General features: G+C 54.1%; 2 protein-coding genes across 2 annotated transcripts; one reads left to right on the top strand and one right to left on the bottom strand.

Moving 5' to 3' along the window:
- Window positions 1–866: 866 nt before the first annotated feature.
- WRAP53 (WD repeat containing antisense to TP53) lies at window positions 867–13497 on the bottom strand. Its single transcript, XM_058702774.1, has 10 exons — window positions 11980–13497; window positions 11746–11844; window positions 11370–11481; window positions 3134–3222; window positions 2818–2908; window positions 2592–2724; window positions 1833–2041; window positions 1536–1639; window positions 1259–1393; window positions 867–1144 (listed from the first exon to the last, which is right to left on the bottom strand). The coding sequence occupies exons 1-10, from the start codon at window positions 12378–12380 to the stop codon at window positions 898–900; spliced, it is 1620 nt and encodes a 539-aa protein (XP_058558757.1). The 5' UTR covers window positions 12381–13497; the 3' UTR covers window positions 867–897.
- A 29-nt stretch (window positions 13498–13526) lies between these two features.
- TP53 (tumor protein p53) lies at window positions 13527–25761 on the top strand. The gene is made up of 11 exons (XM_058702775.1): window positions 13527–13658; window positions 21550–21651; window positions 21791–21812; window positions 21906–22160; window positions 22585–22771; window positions 22853–22965; window positions 23206–23315; window positions 23594–23730; window positions 23818–23891; window positions 24153–24259; window positions 24817–25761. Exons 2-11 carry the CDS (start codon window positions 21578–21580, stop codon window positions 24896–24898), a joined length of 1161 nt encoding a protein of 386 aa, XP_058558758.1. The 5' UTR covers window positions 13527–13658; window positions 21550–21577; the 3' UTR covers window positions 24899–25761.
- The last annotated feature ends 292 nt before the right edge of the window (window positions 25762–26053 follow it).

The raw sequence follows: 26053 nt of genomic DNA, 5'->3' as shown, positions 1-26053 counted from the left end.
TCGCTTTCAGCATCTCTGGGCAGAGGTGACATTCCTCTCCCCTCTGCCGTCACAGGCCCCCAGTCCCTTCCCTCTGATGGTGAGGTCCCAAAGCAGATCCCCCGCTGACAGTCTCTTCAGAGCCCCCTTCTCAGTGTCTGGCGAGGGAGGGGGTGGGGCGGAGGCACTGCCTGAAATAACATACTCCCCCCCCCACCCCAACCCCCAATCAAGCGGATGGATGGAGAAGCGGGACCAGGGACAGCTGCCCAATGGAAGGCTCCCGCCCTTGTCCCGCATCTATCCGAAATACGGAATGTGACGCCTGTGGTTTCTCGGGAGGCACCTTTACTCTTTCGTATGTGTCCTTGACTCTGGCCACTCAGTCGCCTGCCTCCTGGGGGAGTCCAGGGGAGAGGCGGGTGCTCCTGTTCCCCTTCCCCCAGAGCTGAGTAATGGTCCCTCTGCTGCCGGATGGTGGTAAACAGTGTCGAGCGCGAGTGAGCGGGTGTCTTGTCTGTCACCGTCTGCACAGTCTCACGCAGTCACACCCAACAGTCTGACACACCGCTCCTGCCACTCCTGCTCAGCCACCGCTCACCCTGACCCCTGCCGCCCCCACCTTGGGACCCAGATTTCAAACAGGTTCCCCCCCCCCTTCAGTTTACCGAGTTGCCTAGCAACTGGCCAGTCAATGGCATGAAGCCCCACCCCCACTCCCTTGACTTCACACCGAGCCCCGCAGCCCCATTGGCTCCCGTCTAGTCCCACCTCTCAACCCCGGTGTCGGTGTCGGGAAGGAGCCGCCAGCCCCCACCGCTGCTGGACAAGGGGGCCCACCTGTACCCCACCCGGCCCCATCCCCAGCATTTGCCTCCCCGCAAAGACACGAAGACTCTGGTACCATATAAAACCTTTTTATATCAACTCGCCCCCACCTTCCTCTGTCCCTCCCTGTCCCTGCCCGTCCAGGTGAGCGTCAGCGATCCCGGTGTCCGGGCCCCCCCCACACCACCAGAGCTGAAGCTGACTTTCAAAGCGGACGTGGCGCATGGAAAGCAGAGGAAGGTCCCCCCGCTGCTCCCCTTCGTCCTCACTGTCCGTGGGCTCCGGAAACACACGCTGACCCGACGCGGTGGCCAGCAATGGCAGGCTGGGGTGCAGGCTGCAGGGAGAGACAGGCAGGGCCTGTCAGCATCCTGAGAGAGGATGCCTGTTCCCTCGGCACCCCCGTCCCTCCCCAACCCGAGCCCCAAGATCTGTGGCATTAACCGACGACCTCACTCCGTTGGTGCAGTCCTTCTGGGGCAGAAAACTCAGCACTGGCTCCGGCTTCCCCTCGCGTCCGGCCCCGCTGGTGTCCCATACGGACACCGCCCCGTTGGTGCTTCCGCTCACTAAGAACTGCCCAGTCCTGGGGAGAAGAGAAGCCTGTTGACACGGAGTCATCACCCCCGGGGGCAGGAACCCCTCACGGCCAGGGGCTGGGACCTACGGCTGGGCTCTGACATCCCCGGGGCACTGGGACGCTGGGCAGGAAGGACTCGGTCACTCACGGGTCCAGATCGAAGTAGACGCGCTGATTGGTGGTCACCTCTCGACTCAGGGACCACAGTGGATGACCGGGCTGCCGGAGATCCCAGCACAGAAGCTCAGCATCCTGAAGACACAGACCAGGGGCCTGGAGTCCATTCCCCCTCCCGCACGAGACATCCCCGCTTCCCCCAAGGTTTGCAGACACTCCCTTAGCTTGGCTTAGCTTTTTCCCACGTCCGACCCCAACACGTCACAGACTGCATCCCCACTGCTGCCTTCTGTGCGCCCTCTTTGCGATCTCAGGACGTGACCCCTACCTTGCGGGCTCCTGAGAAGAAGCGGTTGCCATCGGGGTGAAAGCAAAGGTGAGTGACGCCTCCTTGGTGTCCTCCCAGCAAGGCAAGAGGGGAGCCGTCGTCACAGGCATACAGACCCAGGGAACGGCCGTAGGAGCCACAGGCATAGAGCGGCTGGGCTGGGCTGAAGGCTATGCAGGAGATGATGCCACTCTGGCCCTGCTTTTTTGCTAGAAAGGGACGGAACAAAGTTGGGGACGGGGCAAGGACACCGGACATTAACCGGGCTGATCAGGGGTGCATCTCTGTCTCTTGTTCCACGTGCAGGGAACCAGGGCCTCCCCTGTCCCGTCTGCCTCAAGCAGGCTAAAGATCCCTGATGCTCCCCAGATCCTTCTATCCCCGCAAAGGACCTAAATTTCTTCTTCAAGACTTATTTCTTCCTTCTCAAATCTTTTTCTCCTCGAAGGGATGGAAACCTAAAGGCTTATAGGAAAATGAAATCCACCTCACTTCCGATTTCCCAGAGAGACCAAGATTTTAGAGATCAAGAGGCACACGGCCGACAGGGCACGGGCTCAGGAGTGAACCAGGTTGACCTTGGGAGAGTTTCGCCCCCTCCCTGAATCTGTTTTCTCCTCTGCCCCCCGAGTATGACCTGCCTCCCTGGGCTGTACTGAAGACGACGTGACGGGCCCGGTCCCCCGGCTCACACGAGGCCCCTCTGCACGTGGCAGTGTCCTCCCCCTTCCTCCTCTCCTGGGAGGCACAGATGCTCACCAAACGTGGCTCGGACCTCGCAGTCACGGCCAGGCCGGGCCGTGGAAAAGACACGCACAGTCCTGTTGAAGCCACAGAAGAGCTGGGAGCCGTCCGGGGAGAAGCAGAGCGAGTGGGCTGCCGTCAGCTCGTCCTAAAGGCAGGAAAGCCGTGCAAACAGCCTCAGGTGGCCCCTGGGAAGGAGCTGGGCGAGGACGAGCCCTGGGACGGGTGGGGAGGCCCCTACCAGGTGGTTGTAGGCACGGAAGGAAGCCCGGAGCTGTCCGGTGAATGCATCCCAGATGTGAATGGGGTTCTCCCGGCTGCTGCTGGCCACGCTGAGAGAGACACGGACACTGAGGCCCCGGTGCTGTCGAAGGAAGGGGAGGAAGCCAACTGGCCGGCCCTCTCAGCCCACATCGAAGGGTACAGCAGCCTTCCCTCCTCCCGAGCCCCCTGCCAGTCCCTAGCTCGCTCTCCGTAGAGGATCCCCTTGAAACTTGGGGGGGGGGGGGGGACGCTGAGAGGGGAAGGCAGGAAGGGAGGCAAAGGACATCACTTACTAGGAGGTGTCTGGCTCAGTTGAAGACATCAGCGAATACCAGCAGTAATCGTAGATGGTGTCACCTTCCACCATTCGAAGGACGGGGACCTGGACAGAGATGCAAGAACGCCTGGGTCACTGGCAGGAAAAGGAGGCAGACTCGTGCTGCAGAAGCTTTATGCCAAAGGGGGACTGTCTGTCGGCACTTAACCGGGGGGAGAAGGCAGATGGTGTCGATACGAAGAACAGAATCCCGATCTCAACAGTCAAGGATCAGCTCAGACTGTCGTGTCGGATTTGGGCCACCAAATGCCATACAGACTTCTTCTTTTGCTTTTTAAACACTTAAGAAGAAACAAGCCTGGTGGCTCAGTTGGTTGAGCCTGCATCTGACTTCAGCTCAGGTCATGATTTCACAGCTCATGACTTCGAGCCCCACATCAGGCCCTCTGCTGTCGGAGGGGAGCCCGCTTTGGAGCCTCTGTCCCCCTCTCTCTCTGCCCCTCCCCTGCTTGTGATGTCTGTCTCTCAAAAAATTCTTAAACTTTATTTTTTAAACTTTTTTTTTGAGAGAGGGCATGAGCGAGGGGCAGACGGAGAGGGAGAGGGAGAGTGGGAGAGAGAAAGAAGGAGAGAGAGAGAGAAGCAGGTCTTATGCTCACCCAAAATGGAGCTCAAACTCATAAGCCGTGAGATCATGACTCAAGCCGAAGTCTGATGCTTAACCAACTGAGCCACCCAGGTGCCCCAAAATACATAAACTTAAAGAAAAAAAGGAAGGAAAAAACAAAAGAAAAAAGAGAAAAGTAAAGAAAAGAAACAAAAACTACAAACCAACCACTGATACCAATATTTACTGAGCACCTACTGGATGCCGTTAGATCCTTTAAAAAATCGTATTAAACAGTTCAAACATGCAAAGAAGTAGATTTAAAACTTCCTGTGACTCCTCCACCCAGCTTAAAAAAGGAAAATACAAGGCAGTTAAAACTCCTTCCCAAGGACACCCTCCCTCAGAGGTATTCGTGCATTTCTTTAGAAATGTATTCATACAAGAAACACCCAGACGACGTCGTCTACCGTGGTCTTGCGTGGCCTTTACCTTTAATACCGAAGGTACCAGACCTTTTGCATCCCTTTGTGACTGGGGGATTTCACCGCAGTGACACGCTTAGCTCTAACTCAGGCACCTTCACCGCCGGGCAGCACCCCACACACTATCCTTCTCTGCTGACAGTCACCCACGTTTTTCCATATGTTGGGTGGAGGGCTTTGAACATTCTGGTACGCGTGTGGGAGGGCCTCTCCACAGCTTCTGCCAGATGACCGGGCTCTATGGCACCCACTCTGCCAACTCTGCCGATTGGGGTCACCCGTTGGCCCAGAGGGATCATCCGGATTCACTCTCCCACCGCCGCTGTGCGGCGTGCAAGGGAGTCCCCGTGGCCCCTTGGTGCGGCCAGACCTCCAAGTTTTTGTCAATAAAAGGCTGTGCTGGCTCCTGGGGGGCTCAGTCGGTTGAGCGTCCGACTTCAGCTCAGGTCACGATCTCACGGTTCGTGAGTTCGAGCCCAGCGTCGGGCTCTGCGCTGACAGCTCGGAGCCTAGAGCCTGCCTCGGGTTCTCTGCCTCCCTCTCTCTCTGCCCCTCCCCTCCCCTGCTCGTGCTGTCTCTTTCTCTCTCAAATACAAAATAAGCGTTTAAAAAAACTTATTTTTAAAGGCTGTGAAGTAGAATTTCACTGGACTACGAAGTTGCCTTTCCCCCATGACCACTAGGGTCAGACGTTCACCTACGTTCAGAATTCGCTTAAGCACACCTCTTCGTAAGTTCTGCTGACTTTTCCAAGTTACTGGCTTCTCCTTACTGATCGGAAGGGAGTCTTTCAATCGTCTGGGTAACAGCCCTTTGTCAGTTATTTGCTGGCCCTCGGTGCGATGTCACGCACCCATGCCCTCAGCCCCCGCTCCGAACACACACGTCAGGCCACCTGGCACAACGCTCCGCTCACACATCCCACGGGCACCTCACACTCGGCTTGTCTGTGACAGATCCGGCTTCTGCCTCCTTCAAACCTACTCCCCCCCCACCCCCACCCGGGGCTCCACATCCAAGTATGGAAGCCGCAAATCTGAGCAGCAGCCTTGACCACTCCTACCCCTCACCCACTTTCCACTCCTGGTCCAGCCCGTGCAAAACCAAGTAGCGGCCGGCGATCCAAAATCTTGCCGGGTCCGCCGCCCCGGGGTGTCTCGAACGTGTCCACGCCCTTTCGTTCCCACCAAAGCCACCGCCTTCCTGCCAGCATTTGTGCGAGTCTGCATGTTCTCCGGGCCTCCCCACACCGCCGCACCCCAGCCTGCCGGCCCGTTCTCCACGCTGCAGCCACGAGCGGGCCACGGAGACCTCATCGGGCTGGAATCCGGCCCTGTGTCACTCTCCTGCTTAAAACGTTCAGTGACTCCGGGTAACCCTCAGTATGAGACCCGATCTCCTTACCAGGTGTTGGCCCCTACCCACCTCTCATGGCACACCCCTCCGTACTCACCCCTTTAGAATCTCCACATCCCGGTGGGACTCCCAGCTCCCAGAAGGTGCCAACGTACCGTACTCCCGATCTACAGGCTTTCACACACGCCAGCATCCAGGTCTGGAATGTTCCTCCTTCGCTCCCCTCAACAATTCCTCCTGGCTGAATGCCGATCACGCTTCCGGTCTCTTGGAGGCGTCTTCCCCTGCGAAGCCTCCCCTAACCCCTCTTGCGGAGCAAGGAGCCCCGCTCCGTGTTCCTACAGCCCTCTGCCCCTCGCCCTGCGTCGTACCCATCTGAGGAGGCAACAATCACACCTGTCCGGCTCACCACGTTTTCCCCAACACGTAGCATATCATCGGCAGTCAGAAAGAAATGTTCTGATGAGCGAAGACAGAAGACGGTTCCAGTAACATGAGGCCCCCAATAGTGACCTGACTTAAAGCGGGGACAGTGGAGTAGGGAGAAGCAGATGGAACCGAGAGATAAGGGGACTCGATGGGGGGGGAGGGGGGGAAGGGTCAGGGAAAATGAAAGGATGAGACCAGCCTTCTGGTGTGGATACCTGACGTCACCACGACGGTAGAAAGACTTGGGGTGCACAGGACAGCCATGAGGTGCCCATGTCCTTTGTGAATGAGGGAGAACCAAACGGCACAAGCCTCAAAGGAAAAGTTTTTACAAGAGAGAGCGCAAGTGTCTGGATGCAGCATTTGGGGGATGAGGACAGCCCCCCTCCAAACCTGAGATATGCAGGTTCCCCTGGGTAGGGCTATAGGGAGCGAAAGCCTCGGGCAAGGGCCCCAGGGCAGGGACAGAACTCAGGACTGAGGCTGGGGAGTTAGGGATAGGAGTTCCAGAAAGCTCCGTGAAAAGGCACAGAAGGGAGGAGAGGAATTAAGAAAGCATGCTGGGAAGAAGAAACAGGTGCATGGAGGGAGGGGCGCCTGGGTAGCTCAGTTGGTTAAATGTCCCGTTTCGGCTAAGGTCATGATCTCACAGTTCGTGGTTCAAGCCCCGCATATGAGCTGTCAGCGCAGAGCCTGGAGCCTGCTCGGATTCTGTGTCTCCCTCTCTCTCTGCCCCTCCCCTGCTCGCACTCCGTCTCTCAAAAATAAATAAACACTAAAAAAAAAAAAAAAAAAAGAAACGAGTGTATGACAATACTCAAAAGTGACCTCCTCCCATTTCCCCACCTACACTAACTGTATCCATTTCCAAATCCTAAACTTGCAGACACATGAAGTGTAATCATCTGATGCGTGCACTTGTGATACAACTTGTACACACGGCTAACAGCAGTTTAAAAAAAAAAAAGAAGAGCTTTTGAAAACAGACTGGGTATCTGTCTACAAGATGTAGAACAAATATTGATACTTTTGACCTAGAGTATTTCTTACTCATCAAACTTCTCTTAGGAAAAGAATCTCCGTCAAAACACATGAAGATGTTCACTGAATAATTTAGGATACAAAAATCCTGGAAACAACCCAAATGCCCAAAGCAGGGGAATAGGTATGAAAATCATCAATCGAGGGCACTCGGTGTAGTCTCATACACCATTAAATACGGTAACTATGGAGACCGAAGCACCACAGAAATCACTTAGGAGCCGACTGTTAACAAAACAAAAAAGCAGCGTATAAAACCAGCTACTGTAGGAACACAACCACATAAAAAGCCTCCGTACTGTACAGGCCGAAAAAAGAGGGGATAATTTAAAGGCTGAATTTTGTAGAGTGGTGGCTAATGATGCCTTTTCTCTTTCACCATTCCCGTTTTTCTTAAACGAATGGTGCAATAAATTCTCAACCTGCCGCGCTTCCAGAAGCTCTTCTAACGACCCCTGCTCCTGAGCTCTTTCGGGACGGCCCACCATGCCCACCGGGCCCCCGAGACAACGGGGCCTGGAGCACCCTGTATGTCGCACAGAGATCGCCAACAGGGGCGGCCTCTGCCTGTTAGGTGAGCGACCAAGCCGTCCCCGGGACTGGGCCCCCATCTTCGAGGCGGCCGTCGCCACTTTCTCTCGTTCTCCTCCTCCCCAGGGCACACCTCAGGGACAGGAGGGGGCGGGGTGAGTGTCAACCTTGCTCACGGTAGCCATTTCCAAATCTTTTCGCTTCCCCAAACTCCAGCTTCTCCGCATTTAAAAAATATATATTTATTTATTTTGTGTATGTGAGAGAGACAGAGAGAGAGAGAGAGAGAGAGACAGAATCCCAAGCAGGTCCCATGCTGTCAGCTCAGAGCTTGACTCCAGGCTCCATCCCATGAACCACTAGATCGTGACCTGAGCCGAAATCAAGAGTCAGGTGCTTAACCAACTGTGCCACCCAGGCACTGCCTTAAGCTCTTTTTTAAGATTTTACTTTTATTTTAGAGAGAGAGAGAGAGCGCGCGCACAGGGGAGAGGGGAGGGATGGGAGAGAGAGGAAGAGAAAGTGGGAGGAGAGAGAGACAGGGAGAGACAGAGAGAGAGAGAGGGTCTTAGGCAGGCTCCAAGCTCAGCACGGAGCCGGACTTGGGGCTCAATCCCATGACCCTGGGATCACGACCTGAGCCAAAATCGAGACTCACACACTCAGCCGACTGAGCCACCCAGGTGCACCTTAAGATTTTATTTTTAAGTGATCTCAACGCCCAATGTGGGGCTCGAACTCACAACCCCGAGATCAAGGCTCACCACGCTCTACTGAGCCAGCCAGGAGCCCCAGCCGTACTCCTTGCCACCACACCGGCCCCCCACCTTTCTGTCACCCTCTCCGATTCACTGCCTCGCTCCCCGCAGATGCTCCTGTCGCCGCACCATCTCTGGCCGCCGTCTCCCACCTGGCCAGGTGACTTGCTCTCTTTCCACCACGACAATTATTCTGCCTCATCAAAAACACATTTACGATCCACCTCCTTGTCCGCTTTCCATTCAAGTCCGCCGCCGCCCGATGCCCCTGCAGACGCTCTCAAGACACCCGCCTTTCTCGGCCGGCAGACCCCAGCCACGCCAGCCTCCTCTGCCGCGCTTGACCCGGCTCACACCCGCCGCCGGTGTTCACCGAATACAGAAAAGGCGCTGGTTCGTACACGGTCCACCAATTCTTTTGCTGCTCCGGACGGCTGTGTGGGGTGGGTGCTGTTGCTGTCAGGAAAAACGGGCTCGATTCGCTTGCTGGGAAGCGACGCACAAGGAAGTGAACGGATCTCACCTTAAACGGACGGCAACAAATTCCCAGAGGGCGCTGAGCACAGAACAGCGCCGTTACCGCATCCCTCGCCCGTCTGGATCTTCGACCAGTCATCCCCGCCTCCTGCTCTCTCCCCACAGACCCCCTTCCTTCAGCAGGTCAGCTCCCTCTCTGCTTCCCTGAGAAGCCGAGAGAGGAGACCCACAAACCCTCCGACCCCCAAACGGCTGCCTCTCTTCCTACCTCGAGAGAGCGTTCCCCACCGAACCAAGTCCTCTGATGGGCTCCGGATCCGGTCCTCGGCCAGCCTCTCAGGGACCTGTTACCCGCCTCTCCCCTTCAGCATCCATTCCTCCGTGTCTACGGGGTTATTCCTGACGCTGCAGAAGCACCCCGCGAACCCTTCTTTGGCCCCACGTTCCCTCTGGCCGCCATTCCGTTTCTCGACACCCTTCCGCAAGAAAACTTTCCAAAGAACTGTCTGTACCTCCTCTACCCACGCTACCTGGGCTTCTGCCTCCATTGCTTTTCTCAAAGCGCTCCCGCTAAGGCCACTAACGCCTTCCGCCACTCTCTGCGACTCGCCCTCAGTGGCATCGGACCCGACCCTGCCTCGGCCTCTGCCATCCGTCCTGCACGCCACCCCCATCTGCTCGAGCGCTCCGGGCTCTGTGTGAGCCTCCTCCTCCTCCAGCCACACGGTCCTGACACTGAATCGGTCACAAGATGCCAGATCCCGCCCACGTGCTCCTCCACTTCCCAAAGTACATCCCAGCCCCGCCTTCTCCCCTAGCTTCACGTTTCACACAGACCTAAAAACGCTTCACTTGTCTGAGGCCTCCTCCTATCTGTTTCCTCCTCTGAGTAAATCGTACCACTGTCCCCCCGGGGCTGCGAGAACCTGGACGTCGCCAGTGATCGCTTCCTTCCCTGTACCGTCCACGTCCTACAAAATACGCTTCAAGCCCATCCACACCTCTCTCCACGTCTCCTGCCACCGCCCGGCCCCAGCCACCACCGTCTCTCACCTGGACCGTGATAAACACATCCTGATGGATCCCCCCGATTTCACTCTTGCTCACCACAATCCGCTCTCTAAACTTTGGCCTTCCCTTCGCTCTTCTGTGTGTGTGTGTGTGTGTGTGTGTTTAACATTTATTCATGCTTGAGAGAGAGACAGAGAGAGAGCAGAAAAGGAGCACAGAGCCCAATGCAGGGCTTGAACTCACGAACCGTGAGATCTTCACCTGGGCTGAATGAAGTCAGACGCTTAACGGACTGAGCCACCCAGGCGCCCCACACTCTTCTGTCTTAAAACTCTCCCCCTGGGGCGCCTGGGTGGCGCAGTCGGTTGAGCGTCCGACTTCAGCCAGGTCACGATCTCGCGGTCCGTGAGTTCGAGCCCCGCGTCAGGCTCTGGGCTGATGGCTCGGAGCCTGGAGCCTGTTTCCGATTCTGTGTCTCCCTCTCTCTCTGCCCCTCCCCGTTCATGCTCTGTCTCTCTCTGTCCCAAAAATAAATAAAAAACGTTTAAAAAAAAAAAAAAAAAAAAAAAAACTCTCCCCTGGCTTCCCAGATAAACCCCAAATGGCCTACCCACCAGATCCAACCCGATATGGGTTGTGGAATCCGTCCTCACCACACTCTCCCCCTCACTGGCCTCAGTCCAGGCACACTGGCCTACTTTCTGTTCCTTGAACACACAAAGCTCCCTCTTAGCCCTGGGCCTCTGTAAAATCATTGCCTGTTCCCGGGACGTTCTTCACATAACTGACCCCATCACCCTTCACGTCTCAACTCAACCGTCTCCTGCTCAGAGCTCCTTCCTGACCAGTTTATCTCAAGTGGTCTCCTCTAGGGGCACCTAGCTGGCTCGCTTAAACATCTTGATCTTGGCCCAGATCATGATCTCACAGTTCATGAGTTTGAGCCCGCGGTCGGGATCTGCACTGACGGTGCGGAGCCCGCTTGGGCTTCTTCTCTCCTTCTCCCAGTCCCTCCTCCACTTGTGCACGCTCGTGCTCGAGCTCTCTCTCTCTAAATAAACTTAAAATACATAAGTAAGTAAAGTGGCATCCTCTCATTACTTCCTCCTCGTTCTATTTATTTCCTTCACACCACTTGCTATCCTTTATAACGAACTTCCTCGTTTGTCAGTTTCCACGTCTGTTGTCTGTCTCCCACACAAGACAGCAAACCAACTCTTCTGTCTCCTTCAGCACTTTATGCCGGCACCAAATAGGGTAACTCACACATTGGCAGTCGTTCAATAGTTACCTGTAAGTCAACTAAATACCGCCACGACAAACCCACCATTCTTTGATGGAAAACACACATTCACGAGTAAAGAACGGGCAAACACCGCCTTAAATATCTCCGCGTCCAGGGTAGAACGTGCTACCTGTGAACGTTCGTGAAGAAACGTTCGTGAAGAAACATTCTGCTTGCGGTCAGGAAACACGTGGACTCAACTTTCTCCAGCCATGCGCAGGACTGACCCGTGCAGCGTCAGGTGACGGGACAGAGGCAGCCCCTACCCTTACCATTTCTGCATATTCCAGCTGTTCCCCCTCATTGTACAGCTCTGGGGGCAGATTATAAATACGCAGGATGTTATCAGCACTGTTGGTCAAGATGCAGGAACCATCAGGGGCCCTAGAAATAGGAAAGAGTTAGAAAGCTGGGCAGGGCTCTATTTTCCAAGTGCCAGGCTCCCTCTGGGGGTAGGTAAGCACCCCAAGACCCTGAGAAAAGTGGAAGACACATATTTCTAGGTGAAATGTAAGCTCAGTCCAAGAGGAACTTTTACTTTCTTCCCAACTCCCCCCTCGATGGGCTCTTCCCCAAGGTAACTGGAGACCTTTTTATGGTAAAAATGCTGGGCACGGTTATCCCCCCGCCCCATTACCCTTAACTTACCACTTACAGCCCTTCAAGAAGTTCTCGGGCTGGGTGCTGAACTCGGACCAGGAACCACTGAGAAATCGAGGTAGCTGGGAGAAGCTATAGCTCCAGGTGCTGGAAGGAAGATGGGGAGACAACAAGGCAAGGAGAAAAGGGGCCTGGTGAAGTGGGCCCCAAGACCCGCGAAGAAGCACACCTCTCACGCTCCCCATCTCCTCGGATCTCTGCGTCCACGCCATCACCACTTACCTGAATCCCTCATCCGCCGGAGGAGCTTCCTCAGACACACCTGCTGTGGGCTCTCCGGGCCCCAGCTCCGGCCTGTCCGTCTCTTCTGCAGGAGGGCTCACATTCTCAGAAAGTTCTGGCTCCTCGACTGGAGGGCTCGGCTCCCTAGGAGTACCGAACCCCGTTTCCGGGGGGGCGGAGATAGAAGCTGGGCCTCCCTCTCCCGTCTCCTGGGAACCAGCTGAACCGGCCTTGGGATCTGGGGACAAGCGGGGCGGCTCGTCCCCATCGGCCGGCGGTGGTATCGGTTCAGGGTCCGGGTCTTTATCCGTCAGGGAAGCTTGAGGAGAGAGGCGGGCCGGGGCGGGGGCGGGGGCCGGGTCCGGGTCCGGGGCTAACACGGGCGCCTCCGGCGCGTTCATGCTGCCGAGGACGCGCGGCCACACTGGCCTCGGCCGGGCAACCCTCGCCCCGCCGCAGAGTTCGCAAGGCTCCGGACGCCGAACTGGAGCACCTACCTGCGCCTGCCTCCTTCCTCCGGGAGGGGGCGGAAGACCCCGGGAAGGCGAGGCGGACACAGGGACACCAAGGCGGCAAGCTCGGCGTTCCTCGACCCGCTCGGTCCGTCCCTAAGAGCCACGCGCTCTCGCGGGATTTGGCCGCACCTTTCAATTGGACCTCCGCCTCCCGATCGGATTTCGCGGGCGACCCGGGAGAGGGGCGGGGCAAGCACGTAACAGGTCACGAGGGTTTACCGTACCCATCACTCCCTGGGGCTCCCGGTGGCTGCTGGGTGTTGTAGTCCGAAGGCTTCCGCCTCCGTTTGAAGGGCTTGAGCTCCCCCTGCCGTCTCCCTCCGTCACTCTTAAAGCACCTACTCCCCCCTCACCTGCAAGAGGGCGCTAGCGCTATACTTGATTTTGATCCTTTTGCTTCTCATTCGCCAAATTCCTCACACTTCCGTCTCTTCATTCATTCAGTAAGTATTTATTACTGAGCTCTTCCTTGCGACCCAGTACTGTACCAGGCACTGAGAAATACAACAATGAGTAAGAGAGCAGCACAAGGGTTCTGCCCTCCCTAAAAGGCTGACGTTGCTGTGTATTTAAAGCAAGGAACACATCTTTGCAGAGAGCGGCAAGGGCTGTGAAGGAAATTAAACAAGATGGTGTGATACAGGGTATCTGAAGGAATACGTTGGATTGGGATATTAAGGAAGTCCTTCCTAAAAAGGTGGCATCTTAGCCGATGAGAAGAAACTATCCAGCTATCTGGGAGAGGGATGACAAGCGTCTTTCTTTCTTCCACCTTCATATTTGACACAGTGGCGGGAGTCTTCCAAAATGGTTTCCACCGATTCTGCCCTCCCAGTTCTGGCTGGTCGAACTTCCCCACCCCAGCGTCAAGTAGCTGCAGCACCAGCACGACGAGAATCCTGTCTCACTCCCACCGCCCCCCGGCGAACTGCTTGCCCTTACTTGTCATGGCGACTGTCCAGCTTTGTGCCAGGAGCCTCGCGGGGGTTGCTGGGATTGGGATTTTCCCCTCCCATGTGCTCTGTCTGGCGCTAAAAGTTTTGAGCTTCTCAAAAGTCCAGAGCCACCATCCTAGGCGCAGGTAGCTGCTGGGCTCCGGGGTCCTCTGGCGTCCGGCCTCGGAGCGTGCTTCCCAGGACGGTGACACGCTCCCCTGAGGTTCGGGTAAGCTCCTGACTGAGCCAGATGAGTCCTCTCTGAGTCACCGGCTCTTGGCTCCGTGTATTTTCAGCTTGGGAGAATTGTGGGGTCTGGGGATGGGGCACTGGGGACTTAGCGATTTGGGGGAATGGACGCTTGGTTGACGGCACCGACATAGGAATGCAATGTTGGGAGGCCTCGGTGTGGATGATGGGGATGTTAGGACCAGCCGAACTCAGCTGAACAGGAGAGTGGGACCTTCAGCCGGCCTAAAGGGTTCTTCCCCCACCCCACCCCCATCCCAGGGCTGGGTGTGGGGAACCCTGAAACAGGACGCACAAAGCATCAGGATATGAGACGCTCGGATCTCGGAATTTGGTTGGGGGACCCGTGATCCGAGATTTTAGGGCCCACAGCATCCTGGTGGAACCTCGGGCTCCGTTCCGAAATGATTATTCGGGGGATGATCCGGGAAGCCCAAGCTGCTCAGGTCCCATAACTTCCGGACCTTTGTCCTTCCTGGAGTGATCTTTCCAACCGGTCCCCGGCTCCGCTAGATGGAGCAAATCCAATTAGACTGTCAGTTGTGGAAGTGGGAAGTGCTCAACGAGAGACTTGCCCGCGAAGCCCGGGAGGACTGTCCGGGCCGGAGAGGCCCACGAGCCCTGTTATTGTTTGGCTCTGCATTTACATTTTGCCACTTACAGGAGCGCTTCCGGTTTCTTTTTCCGGAGCAGCTCACTGTGCACCCGATGAGAGGGCGTAGAGAGAAAATGTCATTCCGACAGGCTCCTCTAACTTGCGGAGGGAGGCTACTAGCCCCCTCCTCTACTTTTTTTATGTCCTTCCCGAGCTACTTAGCAGCCGCTTTGGGGAGGGAAGGGGTATTTGTTTTGATGCAAACCTCAGTCCCTCCCCCTCTTTGAATGGTGTGCTCCACCCCGTTGCCTGCCATCTGGACGGACGCTACCATTGCGTGCGACGGGGTTTTAAAAAGCGTGCCGAGGGCAAGCCCTGGGTATTTTCGAGAACGGGTACGTTTGAGAATTGAATGGTGAAAGCGGGCGACGATGGGCCGTCCGTCTGTGGCGGAGACACGGTTTCTCCGGCATCCGGCTGCAGCCCAGCCATTCCGATTTCGGACGCAGAGCGAACGTCGCGGGGGCGGAAGGGGCGGGCCTGGAGGGGGCGGGGCCCGCCGAGCCGAGGGGACGGGGGGCCGGCCTCCCGCCTGTCAGTCACTTGGGGCGCGGTGTTTCCAGCCTGCGCTCGCGGTCGGCGCACCTGCTGCGTCCTGGACACCGCGCGCGGTGCTTGCGTGCTGCTTGTTCCGAAATTGGGGTAGCGTTTCCGCCGACTGCAATTAGACGAGTCGTGGCAACTAACCACCGCGTAAAGCCCGTCAAAATACACACTGTCATCGCCCCGGAGAAGGTGGACGTGCCTCTCTTCCTAGTCGATCTCTGACCCTCATCTTTGGGTTCTGTCACCAGTTTTACCCTTTGGAGAACGTCCTGTAAATGGAATCACACAGTATGTGCTCCTTTGTGTAGGCTTCTCGCCTGCAGCGTAATGCCTGTGACATTCACCCGTGTGACATTCCTGCGTGTATCAGTCTTGTATCAATGCTTTGCTGCTTTGTATGTAGCCTACTCCATTGGATGAATAAACGATGGATTGTTTATCCATTCTTCTTATGATGACCTTTTGAGATGTTTCCCGTTTGGGGCTATTCTTAATAAAGCTGCTTTTAACATTCTTGTACAATTTTTTTTTTTTTTGGACGACTACTTAGGAGTGGAACTGCTAGGTAAGAGAGGAGATGTAAACTTGCAAATTCCTATATTTCAAAGCGGTTGTCCCGTTTTGCATTCCCACCAGCAAGATCTGTCCTTCCTCACATGTGTGTGGTTTGTCAGTCTTCCTAATATTGTGTACATCGTTGTGGTGTTAATTTGCAGTCCTCTGCACTATGATCCATTTCCACCTGCTTACTGGCCATTCCTACGTCTTGATGGAAGTGACTCTTTAGATCTTTCCCCCCATTTCTTTAAGTTGGTGTATGTGCTTTTTAAAAATTGTGTTCAGTTGCAGGCAGTTCTTTATATATCCTGGATAGGAGTCTTTTGTCAAGTGTTTTCTCCTGTGTTTGACCTGTTGCTTGCCTATTTGTTGAAGAGGAGCAGCAGAAGATTCTTCTTTTTATCTTTCAAATATTTTCTGTGACCTGTTTAGAAAAACCTTTGCTTGACCCCAAGGTCATGAGATACTCTAGGATATTTTTCTCTAGAACCTTTAGGGTTTTAGGCTTTATACTTAGGTCTATGAGCCGTAATTAATTGACTAATTTTAAAATAATTTTTATCATGATGGGACATACGGGTCAAGGTTTTGTTTTTATTTTTGGTTTTTCCTATATGGGTGTACAGTTCTTCTAGCTCCTAACAGCCTTCCTTTCCCCATTAAATTGCTTTTAATTGGAGTGTTTGGCCCATTTAAATGTAATGCGATTATTGTAAAATTTGGGTTTAAGTTGGCCATCTTAATGCTATTTTCTATTCTATTTCTCCTTTGTTCTTCTCTAACTTTGAGGAAGAAACAATACCAATCTAACACAAACTCTTTCAGAATAAAGAAGAGGTAACATTTCCAAACTAATTTTATGATAAGCCTCAGAATCCTGATACCAAAACCAGACAGGGACATTGCAAGAAAAGAACATTTAGACCCATATTCCTGCTAGCACATATATATGCAAAAATGTGACAAATTTTAGCAAATCAAATCTGATAGTATATAAAAATGATAAAACATCCTGACCAAGTGGAGTTTATCTCTAGACTGCAATGATGATTAACATTCAAAAAATCGATCGGTGTAATTTGCCACATTAATGGATTGAAGGATAAAAATCCTATGATGATTTCAACAGCTGCATAAAAAACACTTGACATTATGCAATACCTTTTCATGATAGAAAAGCCAACCCCCCAGCAAACCAGAAAAAGGAAAACTTAAGTCTGTTAAAAGGCACCTCCAATCGAGTTACCATCAATACATAATAGTGAGAGACCGAATGCTTGTCCTCTAAGACCAGGAAATAGAAAAGGATTGGACTCTCACCCCTTCAACATTGTACCGAAGGTGTTAGCCAGGCTAATAGAAAATTCATTGAAAAACTATCATGAAGGGCACTGCCTGGCTGGCTCAGTCGCTAAAGCATGCAATTCTTGGCCTCAGGGTTGTAAGATCGAGCCCCACGTTGGGTGTAGAGATTACTTAAACAATAAAATCCTTAAAAAAATTTTTTTTAACGTTTATTTATTTTTGAGACAGAGAGAGACAGAGCATGAACAGGGGAGGGGCAGAGAGAGAGGGAGACACAGAATCTGAAACAGGCTCCAGGCTCTGAGCGGTCAGCACAGAACCCGACGCGGGGCTCGAACTCACGGACCGTGAGATCATGACCTGAGCCGAAGTCGGATGCTTAACCGACCGAGCCACCCAGGCGCCCCTAAAATCTTAAAAAAAGCAAAGCTACCATGACTGATAAATGATTATAGCAAGGTCACAGGTTTTAAAGGTAATATACATAAACTGTATTTTTACATAATAGCAACCATTGAATCTGAAGTCAGAAAATGAATTGTAAAAACAATGCCACTTATAGTAACATCCGAAACATGGCATCCTGGGGATAAATTGAACAAAAAAGGGACGAGAGTTCTATATTAAGAACTACGAAATATTGCTGAGAGAATTTACGGAAGTTGTAGATAACACAGTACCATATTCATGGATGGAACACTCAATAGTGTTGAGAGGTCAAAAATGATTTAATTCAATCCCACTCAAAATCCTAGCAGGTTCGTTTGTAGAAATTGATAAGCTGACTCCGAAATGAAAGTGTAGTACAAAGTTGGAAGTCTTAAACTACCTGACCTCAAGATTCCTATAAAGCTACAGTCGGACGACAACCACGAACAGACTAGAGCCCAGGAAAAGACACATGAGTGTGGTCAAATGGTCCTCTACAAAGGCCCCAAAATGAGTCCGTGGGGAAAGGAAAGTCTGAATAAATGGTGCTGTACGACTGTTAGAAGGAAATATGGCAGAGTATCTTGGGCTTGATAGGGCTGGGTCACAAGCTTGTATTAATTTGTCCAATTTTGCTATCTAAATGGTAAAATTATGCATTTCGACTTATGTAGATTTTTTACCTCAGAAACATTGGTGGGCTTCTGGGGAGCAGCTAGACATACGTTTGTGAAATTGTCCAGAGTATTATGTCATTTCCTTCTTTAGCTTTGTTTTAGAAAAATACACAACACTTATATTCCCACCAAATAAGTACACCAAATAATTATAACAATATTTTGTCTTATCTGAGTCCGTATGTTAATTACACATGTATGACTACCATCTTTTTTAATTTTTTTTTTTATTTTTTGGAGACCGCGCAAGCAGGGGAGGGGCAGAGAGAAAAGGGCAGAGGAATCCGAAGCGGGCTCTGCGCTGAGAGCAGAGAGCCCGATGTGGGGCTTGAACTCACAAACCGAGATCATGACCTGGGCCAAAGTCAGTCGCTCAACCGACTGAGCCACCGGGGCACCCCCTTTTTTTCTTCATTAATCAAGCTAGAACCCTTTGACAGTACCCCCCCCTCCCATAAGCATACATATCCCCCTTTCTCTGAAACCATTACTATCCTATCAAAACGATCATAGCTCACCAGTAGGTTATTAGTAGTTAAACTTGGGGGGAGTCAAAAGATACACTCGGATTTTCTTTTTTTTTTTTTAATTTTTTTTTCAACGTTTTTTATTTATTTTTGGGACAGAGAGAGACAGAGCATGAACGGGGGAGGGGCAGAGAGAGAGGGAGACACAGAATCGGAAACAGGCTCCAGGCTCCGAGCCATCAGCCCAGAGCCTGACGCGAGGCTCGAACTCACGGACCGCGAGATCGTGACCTGGCTGAAGTCGGACGCTTAACCGACTGCGCCACCCAGGCGCCCCTACACTCGGATTTTCAATAGCACAGGGGGTTGGTACCCCTAACCCCCACCCACCCTTGTTCAAGGGTCAACTGTACTCTTTGTATTTTTAATTTACATGAACTACGTATATTTTCCTGTGTTTGACTCTTCCCCGCCTCCCGCCCTGCAAATTGTATTTTTTTAATCCACAGGTTTCTGAGCTATATCCAGTTACACATATACCAATAAATTCAATTTCCTTAAATTGCTGTAGTAAATTTCTCTTGTGAGGATACCACTGTCATTTAGTCACTCCCTGCTGACAGACAGTAACATTGTCTCTTATCACCTGCCATCTGGGAACCATACTGACGAACATTTTTGCGCTAGCCTCCTGGTACAAAGTATTAAGGTGTTCCATTTTACCAGATGGTGCCCTGACTACTTTCCAGAACGCTCTTTCTTTTTTTCTTCCCCCCCCCCCCCCCAATCAAATAGCTTTCAGCCAAAACAAATGTTTTTGGCACAAGGCTCTGGATGAAGCCGCCGGGGGTGGGGGTGGGGGGGACATAATTATTTAGAGCTTGGAGGTGGCTGTGGACAGCCCAGGTTCAAATCCCTGGCCCTGAGCCCGGGTGAGTGACTTAATTACTTTAACCTCGGGTTCCCTCGGCTGATGACACCTACCTTATAGGCTTCTTGAGAGGATTAATGAGATGAGCCACCGAAAGCAGTGGGCCCCTGTGGGGAGGGCCTGCCCTTGGAGCCCCAGCTGAGTTTCTGGCCTTCCCACCAGGGATATCAATGTCAAGTGCTGCCTCCCCAGCCATTCGGAAAGTCTGGTTCCGCTTCTGACAGTTTCATTTAATGGCCCTTGAGGCTCTTCTCCGTGGGGAGTACCTGCTCTGAAAAGGTTTCCTAGTGATCGTGCATTTCCGAGAGAGAAACATTGAGAATTTAGTTGCTGCCCGGGACCAAGAGAGGGAGACCTCTGTCCGTGGGGCTGTGTCCCTCCCAGCGGGACTGAGTCTCGGACTTAACCGTTGCCACACAGCCCGTTGTGGCACATTTTGGGCTCTTCCTACGCGCCAGGCACTTTTCTCAGCTCCTTACATCATCCGTAATAAGTAAGGTGCAGTTTTAGAGCAAAGGACACTTAAGGCTCCGAGAGGTTCAGTTACCCTAACCCTAACCCTCACCTCCCCAAATCCTGCGAATATTAGGTGGTGCGCCTGGGATGCAGGCCTAGCCTGTCCGGCTCCCGAGCCCGTGATCTTTCTGCTACAGCTGCTCCATGTTCCCTGGTCCTGGGGACTTTTCACTAAACACACAAAAACTCACTGCCTGTATGCAGGGAAGCCAAAAGGCTAGCCTGTTAAGACAGGTAAAGTCACCCAGCAAATGTAAGTAACAGTGCAATTTCAACCCTTCTGACTTCTGAGCCCCCTCCCCGTTCTCTCGAGCTCCCTTCCATAAAATCTCAAAGTTCTTTTGATCACTGATGGAGGAGGGGTCCTGGTCCGGCCCCACAAATTAAATGTTTGGGATCACTCCCCGCTGGGGCCCTCTCTTGCTTCCTTCCACGCACGTGCGTAGCCAATACCCCCGTCAGCCAGCGTTGGCCGCCGTGAAAAGTAGCCCTTTGCCAACCTCTTAATCCAAGGACTTTTATCAACCCAAGTCTGCACCTCCAGCCTTAACTGATTACAAAAGAGGGCTCTGCAGAGTCGTCTGTGACGAAGTAAGCATCTTACTCCTAGACGTTTGAACGGTCGTTTTTAATAAAAGCTCATTCATGCGCCTGTATGTCGGGCATGCAGTTCACTTCACCTCTCGCTGGGACTCGGGCTTCCTCGCCTGTCAGGTGACCGAGACAAATGAGACGAGGCGCTTGAAAGGATTTCACAAACCGAACCCACAAGAAAGCGCGCCCTGGATCCCACGCAGGTGGAGGCGAATGTTAAGGGAGATTATAATGGAAAAAGCTGCTTGGGACGAGGGTGGGGGGTGATAGTTTGTCAAGGCCCTACGAGACAGCAACAAAAAAGCAATGAACCTGGACCCACGCGGCTGGTGTGTTTTCTCGCAAAGCTGATAAACTTGGAGTCAGGGAAGGTGTCACGAGATGGTGGCAAGTGCCCCGGCCCGGACTGGGACCACCCCTCTGAACTCGCCTGCCCCTTGGACCACTCACAGCCCGCTTGCTCATGGCTTGGGCATGACGATTCACTTACAGTTAGAGAGCCCAAGCAGATGCAAGGCATCTGGCATTACCTACATTACTGAGGTGAGCACAACAGATAACGTGGCTGCACTGAGGAAGTTTCTAGTCCCCCAGGGGCAACAGCCGAAAGGAATAAGAAAAGGTGTCTGATGGCATACCACACTGGAATTAGAATCAGATGACAGAGTTTGGCTGGTGGTTCTTTGACAGGACACCTGTCAAAGGTTCTTGAACCTCACAGTTCGTGAGTTCGAGCCCCGCGTCGGGCTCTGTGCTGACAGCTCAGAACTTGGAGCCTGCTTTGGATTCTGTGTCCTTCTCTCTCTGCCCCTCCCCTGCTCACGCTCTGTCCCTCTCTCCTTCAACAATAAATAAACATTTAAAAAAAACAAAGAAAGAAGAAAGCTTTGTGATGAAGGGATCTGGCGGGGAATGTCAGGGGTCCATGGAGGGATCGTCCCCCAGGTGGAGGGAGTGGCTGACAGTCACTTCATCCTTCTTACCAGGAAAGAGAGCAGAAGTAGGGTACCCTTCCACGAAGGCTCGTGGGTTCAGTGGTGGGAAGGTTGGGATTCCCTCTCTGGGTACCTTTGTGTCTGGAGGACACGTGCGAGGGGCTGGCAAAGGGTCGGGCAGGGGCAGCCCTGTTCCCGGGAAGACGGGGGACCCCGGGGTTGGGTGTGTCTCAGGCCGGACCCTCGTTCCCTCCACAGCGGCCACACTGTCCTCCCAGGAGCCACAATGCAGGAGCCGCCGTTGGAACTCACCATCGAGCCCCCTCTGAGCCAGGAGACATTCTCGGAATTGTGGAACCTGTAAGTGGGGGGCGGGGCGGGCTCCCTGCCAGCCCCCCAGGGCCCCCCAGTCCTGCCCACCCGCCCCATTCCCCAGCCCCCCGGTGGAGCCTCTGTAGAAAACAAACCCCAGCACTGACGTTCTGCTCTTCTCTTTCAGACTTCCCGAAAACAATGTTCTGGTAAGGACTGGAGGTGGGGGGTTGCTGGGGGGGACACTATGGGGACAGGGGCCGGAGACGTGGCCCTCTGACTCCTGCCTCTCCCCCCTGCAGTCTTCCGAGCTGTCCTCAGCGATGAATGAGCTGCCGCTCTCGGAAGATGTCGCAAACTGGCTGGATGAAGCACCAGATGATGCTTCCGGAATGTCAGCGGTTCCGGCACCAGCAGCCCCTGCGCCAGCCACCCCTGCGCCAGCCATCTCCTGGCCCCTGTCATCCTTTGTCCCTTCGCAGAAGACCTACCCGGGCGCCTATGGTTTCCATTTAGGGTTCCTGCAGTCGGGGACAGCCAAGTCTGTTACTTGCACGGTCAGTGGCCCTGAGGGGCCGGTTTCCAGGCCGTAGCCCCCCCTGGCTTTCTCTGTTCAGAACTTTGGGATTCCTCCTCTCTTCCCTTCTTGTCAGTCTTCCTACATCTGACCTATTTAGTTTGGCCCGTGACCTTTGGCCTTGCCCCTGTCCCAAAGTTGACATTTCCCCTTTGACCTTGGGCTTCCGTCACCCGTCCTGTTCCAGTCAGCCTCGCTCACGGGGCCGTGGAACTTTTCTTTTTTCCTTCACTCCTTCCTTTCTTGGCTTTTTAAGCGAGCTTCTGGGATAAAGGCCCCCAACCCCGCCATCCGGAGCCACCTTTCCCCCACGGCTTCCAGTTGGTGTGTAAGTGGTGCATGTGACCCCCCCCGCCCCGGGCACTCGTCCCCTGACCTGTCCATCCCTTCTCCTTCCCTCACAGTACTCCCCTCCCCTCAACAAGCTGTTTTGCCAGCTGGCGAAGACCTGCCCCGTGCAGCTGTGGGTCCGATCGCCGCCCCCACCGGGAACCTGTGTCCGCGCCATGGCCATTTATAAGAAGTCAGAGTTCATGACAGAGGTCGTGAGGCGCTGTCCCCACCACGAGCGCTGCCCTGACAGTAGCGATGGTGAGCCGTCGGGGGCTACAGATGGGGCAGGGCCTGCTGCTAGGGTCCCCCGGCCCCTGATTCCTCCCCGATCGCTCTCAGGTCTGGCGCCTCCCCAGCATCTCATCCGAGTGGAAGGAAACTTGCATGCCAAGTACCTGGACGACAGAAACACTTTCCGACATAGCGTCGTGGTGCCCTACGAGCCGCCCGAGGTCTGCTTTGGCGTCTGGGGTCTCTGGGAGGAGGTGGGGGAGGGGTTTGTCAGCGGCCGTCCAGGTGGGAGATGCGGGGGGGGGGGGGGGCTTTCTCCTTCTTATGCAACCTCCCCACGGCCGCGTGCGGTGTGCACAGCCAGCCGGGTGATCCCCAATCCACGGTTGAGGACACCAGCCTACACACTGCAGGCCTGCCTGGCGCTGGGTGGCCTCACTCGGCCCGATCGTCTCTCCCAGGTCGGCTCTGACTGTACCACCATCCACTACAATTTCATGTGTAACAGTTCCTGCATGGGGGGCATGAACCGGAGGCCCATCATCACCATCATCACCCTGGAAGACTCCAAGTAGGGACCCGCACGCCACCCTGCCCCAGGCCACTCTCTCCCGTGCTACCGCCCGTCCCGTCCTTCCCCGCTCGTTCCCATCCCCGCCTGTGGAATCTCCTCTGCTGTCCCCCACCCTCCGCCTCCAAGTTTTCTTTTCTCTGGCTTTGGGACCTTCTCTTACCTGGCTTCTCGATACTCCTTAGGCTTTTAGGCTCCGCATAGGATGAAGGAAGTGGGGAGTAAGGGGGGCCCCATCTCCCTCACTGCCTCCAGCTTCTGTCTTCTTACGTGGGTAGTGGGAAGCTGCTGGGACGGAACAGCTTCGAGGTACGAGTTTGTGCCTGTCCTGGGAGAGACCGGCGCACGGAGGAGGAAAATTTCCGCAAGAAGGGGGAGCCTTGCCCTGAGCCGCCCCCTGGGAGCACTAAGCGAGGTAAGCGGGCAGGACAAGAGGAGGCAGGGAGGGTGCAGTTCGGCTCAAAATTTACTCTTCTCTCGCCGTTCCTCACCTCTTTCCCAGCACTGCCCCCCAGCACCAGCTCTACTCCCCCACAAAAGAAGAAGCCACTGGATGGAGAATATTTCACCCTTCAGGTAATCAAGGGCGGGATGCTTAACCCATTGAGCCACCCAGGTGCCCCGATTCCTTTGAAGTTAATATTACTGGGTTGAAGATTTGTTTCAAAATGTGATTTTCTGCTGGACTGCTTTGCCTGCAATTAGGGCATTTGCCAGTAGGGGGCGGTGGTGCCTCAAGACAATGGCTCAAGGCTGTGCCTAACTTCAGATCTCCAGTCACAAAGTGCGTTAAGTGGTACTGTAATACTTCTTTATCCCCCTCCTCCCCTGCCGCAGATCCGTGGGCGTGAACGCTTCGAGATGTTCCGAGAGCTGAATGAGGCCTTGGAGCTGAAGGATGCCCAGAGTGGGAAGGAGCCAGGCGGAAGCAGGGCTCACTCCAGGTGAGTGACCTGGGCCCTCTCCCAGCCCTGCTCCCCTGCCTTCCTGCCGCGAAAGGCCACAAGGCCACAGGACTCCATTCTAATCCCACTTTCAAGGCAAAAAGGAACTGGTGCTCTGACAGTGGGACCTGCCCTGCTCAGTCATCCTTCAGTCTTCCCCCAGTTGTATCCTGCACCCCCTTTCATGCCTCTTGGGTCATTTCCAGCAACCCCTAGCTCAGAGCTGGGGTCCCAAATAGAGGCCTGATAACCATGTGGGAGTATGAGACACCGCAGGGTTGAGACAGTCCCCCAGCCCTGCCGACCACCAGCAGGTCTGCGTGGCTTCACGACTCCCTTTATTGGGCTCAGTTTCCTTGTTCGTCAGACGGGGTGGGGAAAGACGACGACACGACCCAGAAGTATCCCGGGTGCTCAGTAAACACATCCGCGGGTGGTGGTGACCATTTCAGCTTAAATTCCCCTGCTCCTGCCTGGGGCCCTTCAGAACCTGGATCTGAGACACGCCTCCCACTCACTGAGGTCATCTCTTTCCCTGCCCCTTGTCTCGCCAACAGCCACCTGAAGGCTAAGAAGGGGCAGTCTACCTCCCGCCATAAAAAGCCAATGTTCAAGAGAGAGGGGCTCGACTCAGACTGATGTCCTTCGCTTCCGGTCCCCCCCCCCCCCGGCCCCCTCACCCTTGTCCTCCTTCCCTGGCATTTTTGGGACTTGGGAGCTTGAACACACAAGCTTGGTCTGTTGCCCTGCTTGGTACAGGTATGCCTCAGAAACACCATGAATTTTTCCACTTACCTTAGCCTAAGGCTCTGCTAACAAAGTTGGCCCACGTAGTTGGTTAGTAGGGGGAGGTGGGACCTTCCAACCGAGTTTTTTAAGATGTTTTACTATGAGGAACCGCGAGGGAGGTAGGAGAATGTTCCTGCCTATAAAGAGCGTTCTAGAACCAATCATACGCTGGGCCACAAGCCCAGTTCTCTACCATTTTAACCAGCTATTGAATTTGTCCTGATTTTATTGTCCATTTTTATGAAATGCTAATAACCATACCTACCTCACGGTGTTTGTTGTGAGGGTTAATGAAATGATATATGTCTTGCCCCCAAACAGTTTTTTTATTACACGATGTCTGAGACTTGGTGCCTTCACGGGTGCTGATTCCCTAACGTCCCTGTTGGCGGATGGGATGATCAAGTTCCTACGACCGGGACAGCTGGTCAGGGGTCCCCTCCTTGCTGGCCCGGCCGAATCCTGTCTTCCCTCTCGCCGAACCTCACTTCCTAAAAGGAAGTCTGACTCTGTCCTACACCCGCGAGGGATCCGATCCCTGGTGTAGGGTCTGTATCTACCAAGGTCTGTTCCCTGCCCCCGACTCCTCAGGATCAATTTCTTTTGCACTCTTTGAGGCACATCTGCGTATTTCCCCACACCCTTCCCCCTCTCCCCTTTTTATATCCCCTTTTTATATCGGTTTCTTATTTTACAATAAAATTTTGCTAACACCTGTGTGTCTGAGGGGCGGGTGCCCGTGGAGGCTGCGTGGGGCCTGCCATGCCGCAGGGGCGAGTCAGGAGGTGATGTTGGGAGGCAGCCACCTGAGTGTCCTGGGAGTGGGGGCTGGGGGGGGGGGGGAGGGGGGTGCCACGCCGGGGTTCCGGGAGGAGAACAAAAGCTGGAGACTGGGTCAGTCTGCGGGCTGCATGACAACAAGGGAGGGGGGGACTCCATTCATAACTCGGGAACCAACTGTCCCTCCTCCCCCGCCCCCCTGCCCTACCAGGGCTGGCACAAGGT

This window comes from Neofelis nebulosa, chromosome 16 (assembly GCF_028018385.1).
Source record: "Neofelis nebulosa isolate mNeoNeb1 chromosome 16, mNeoNeb1.pri, whole genome shotgun sequence".
Classification (NCBI taxonomy): Eukaryota; Metazoa; Chordata; class Mammalia; order Carnivora; family Felidae; genus Neofelis; species Neofelis nebulosa.
This window is presented reverse-complemented; position numbering and strand designations above follow the sequence as displayed.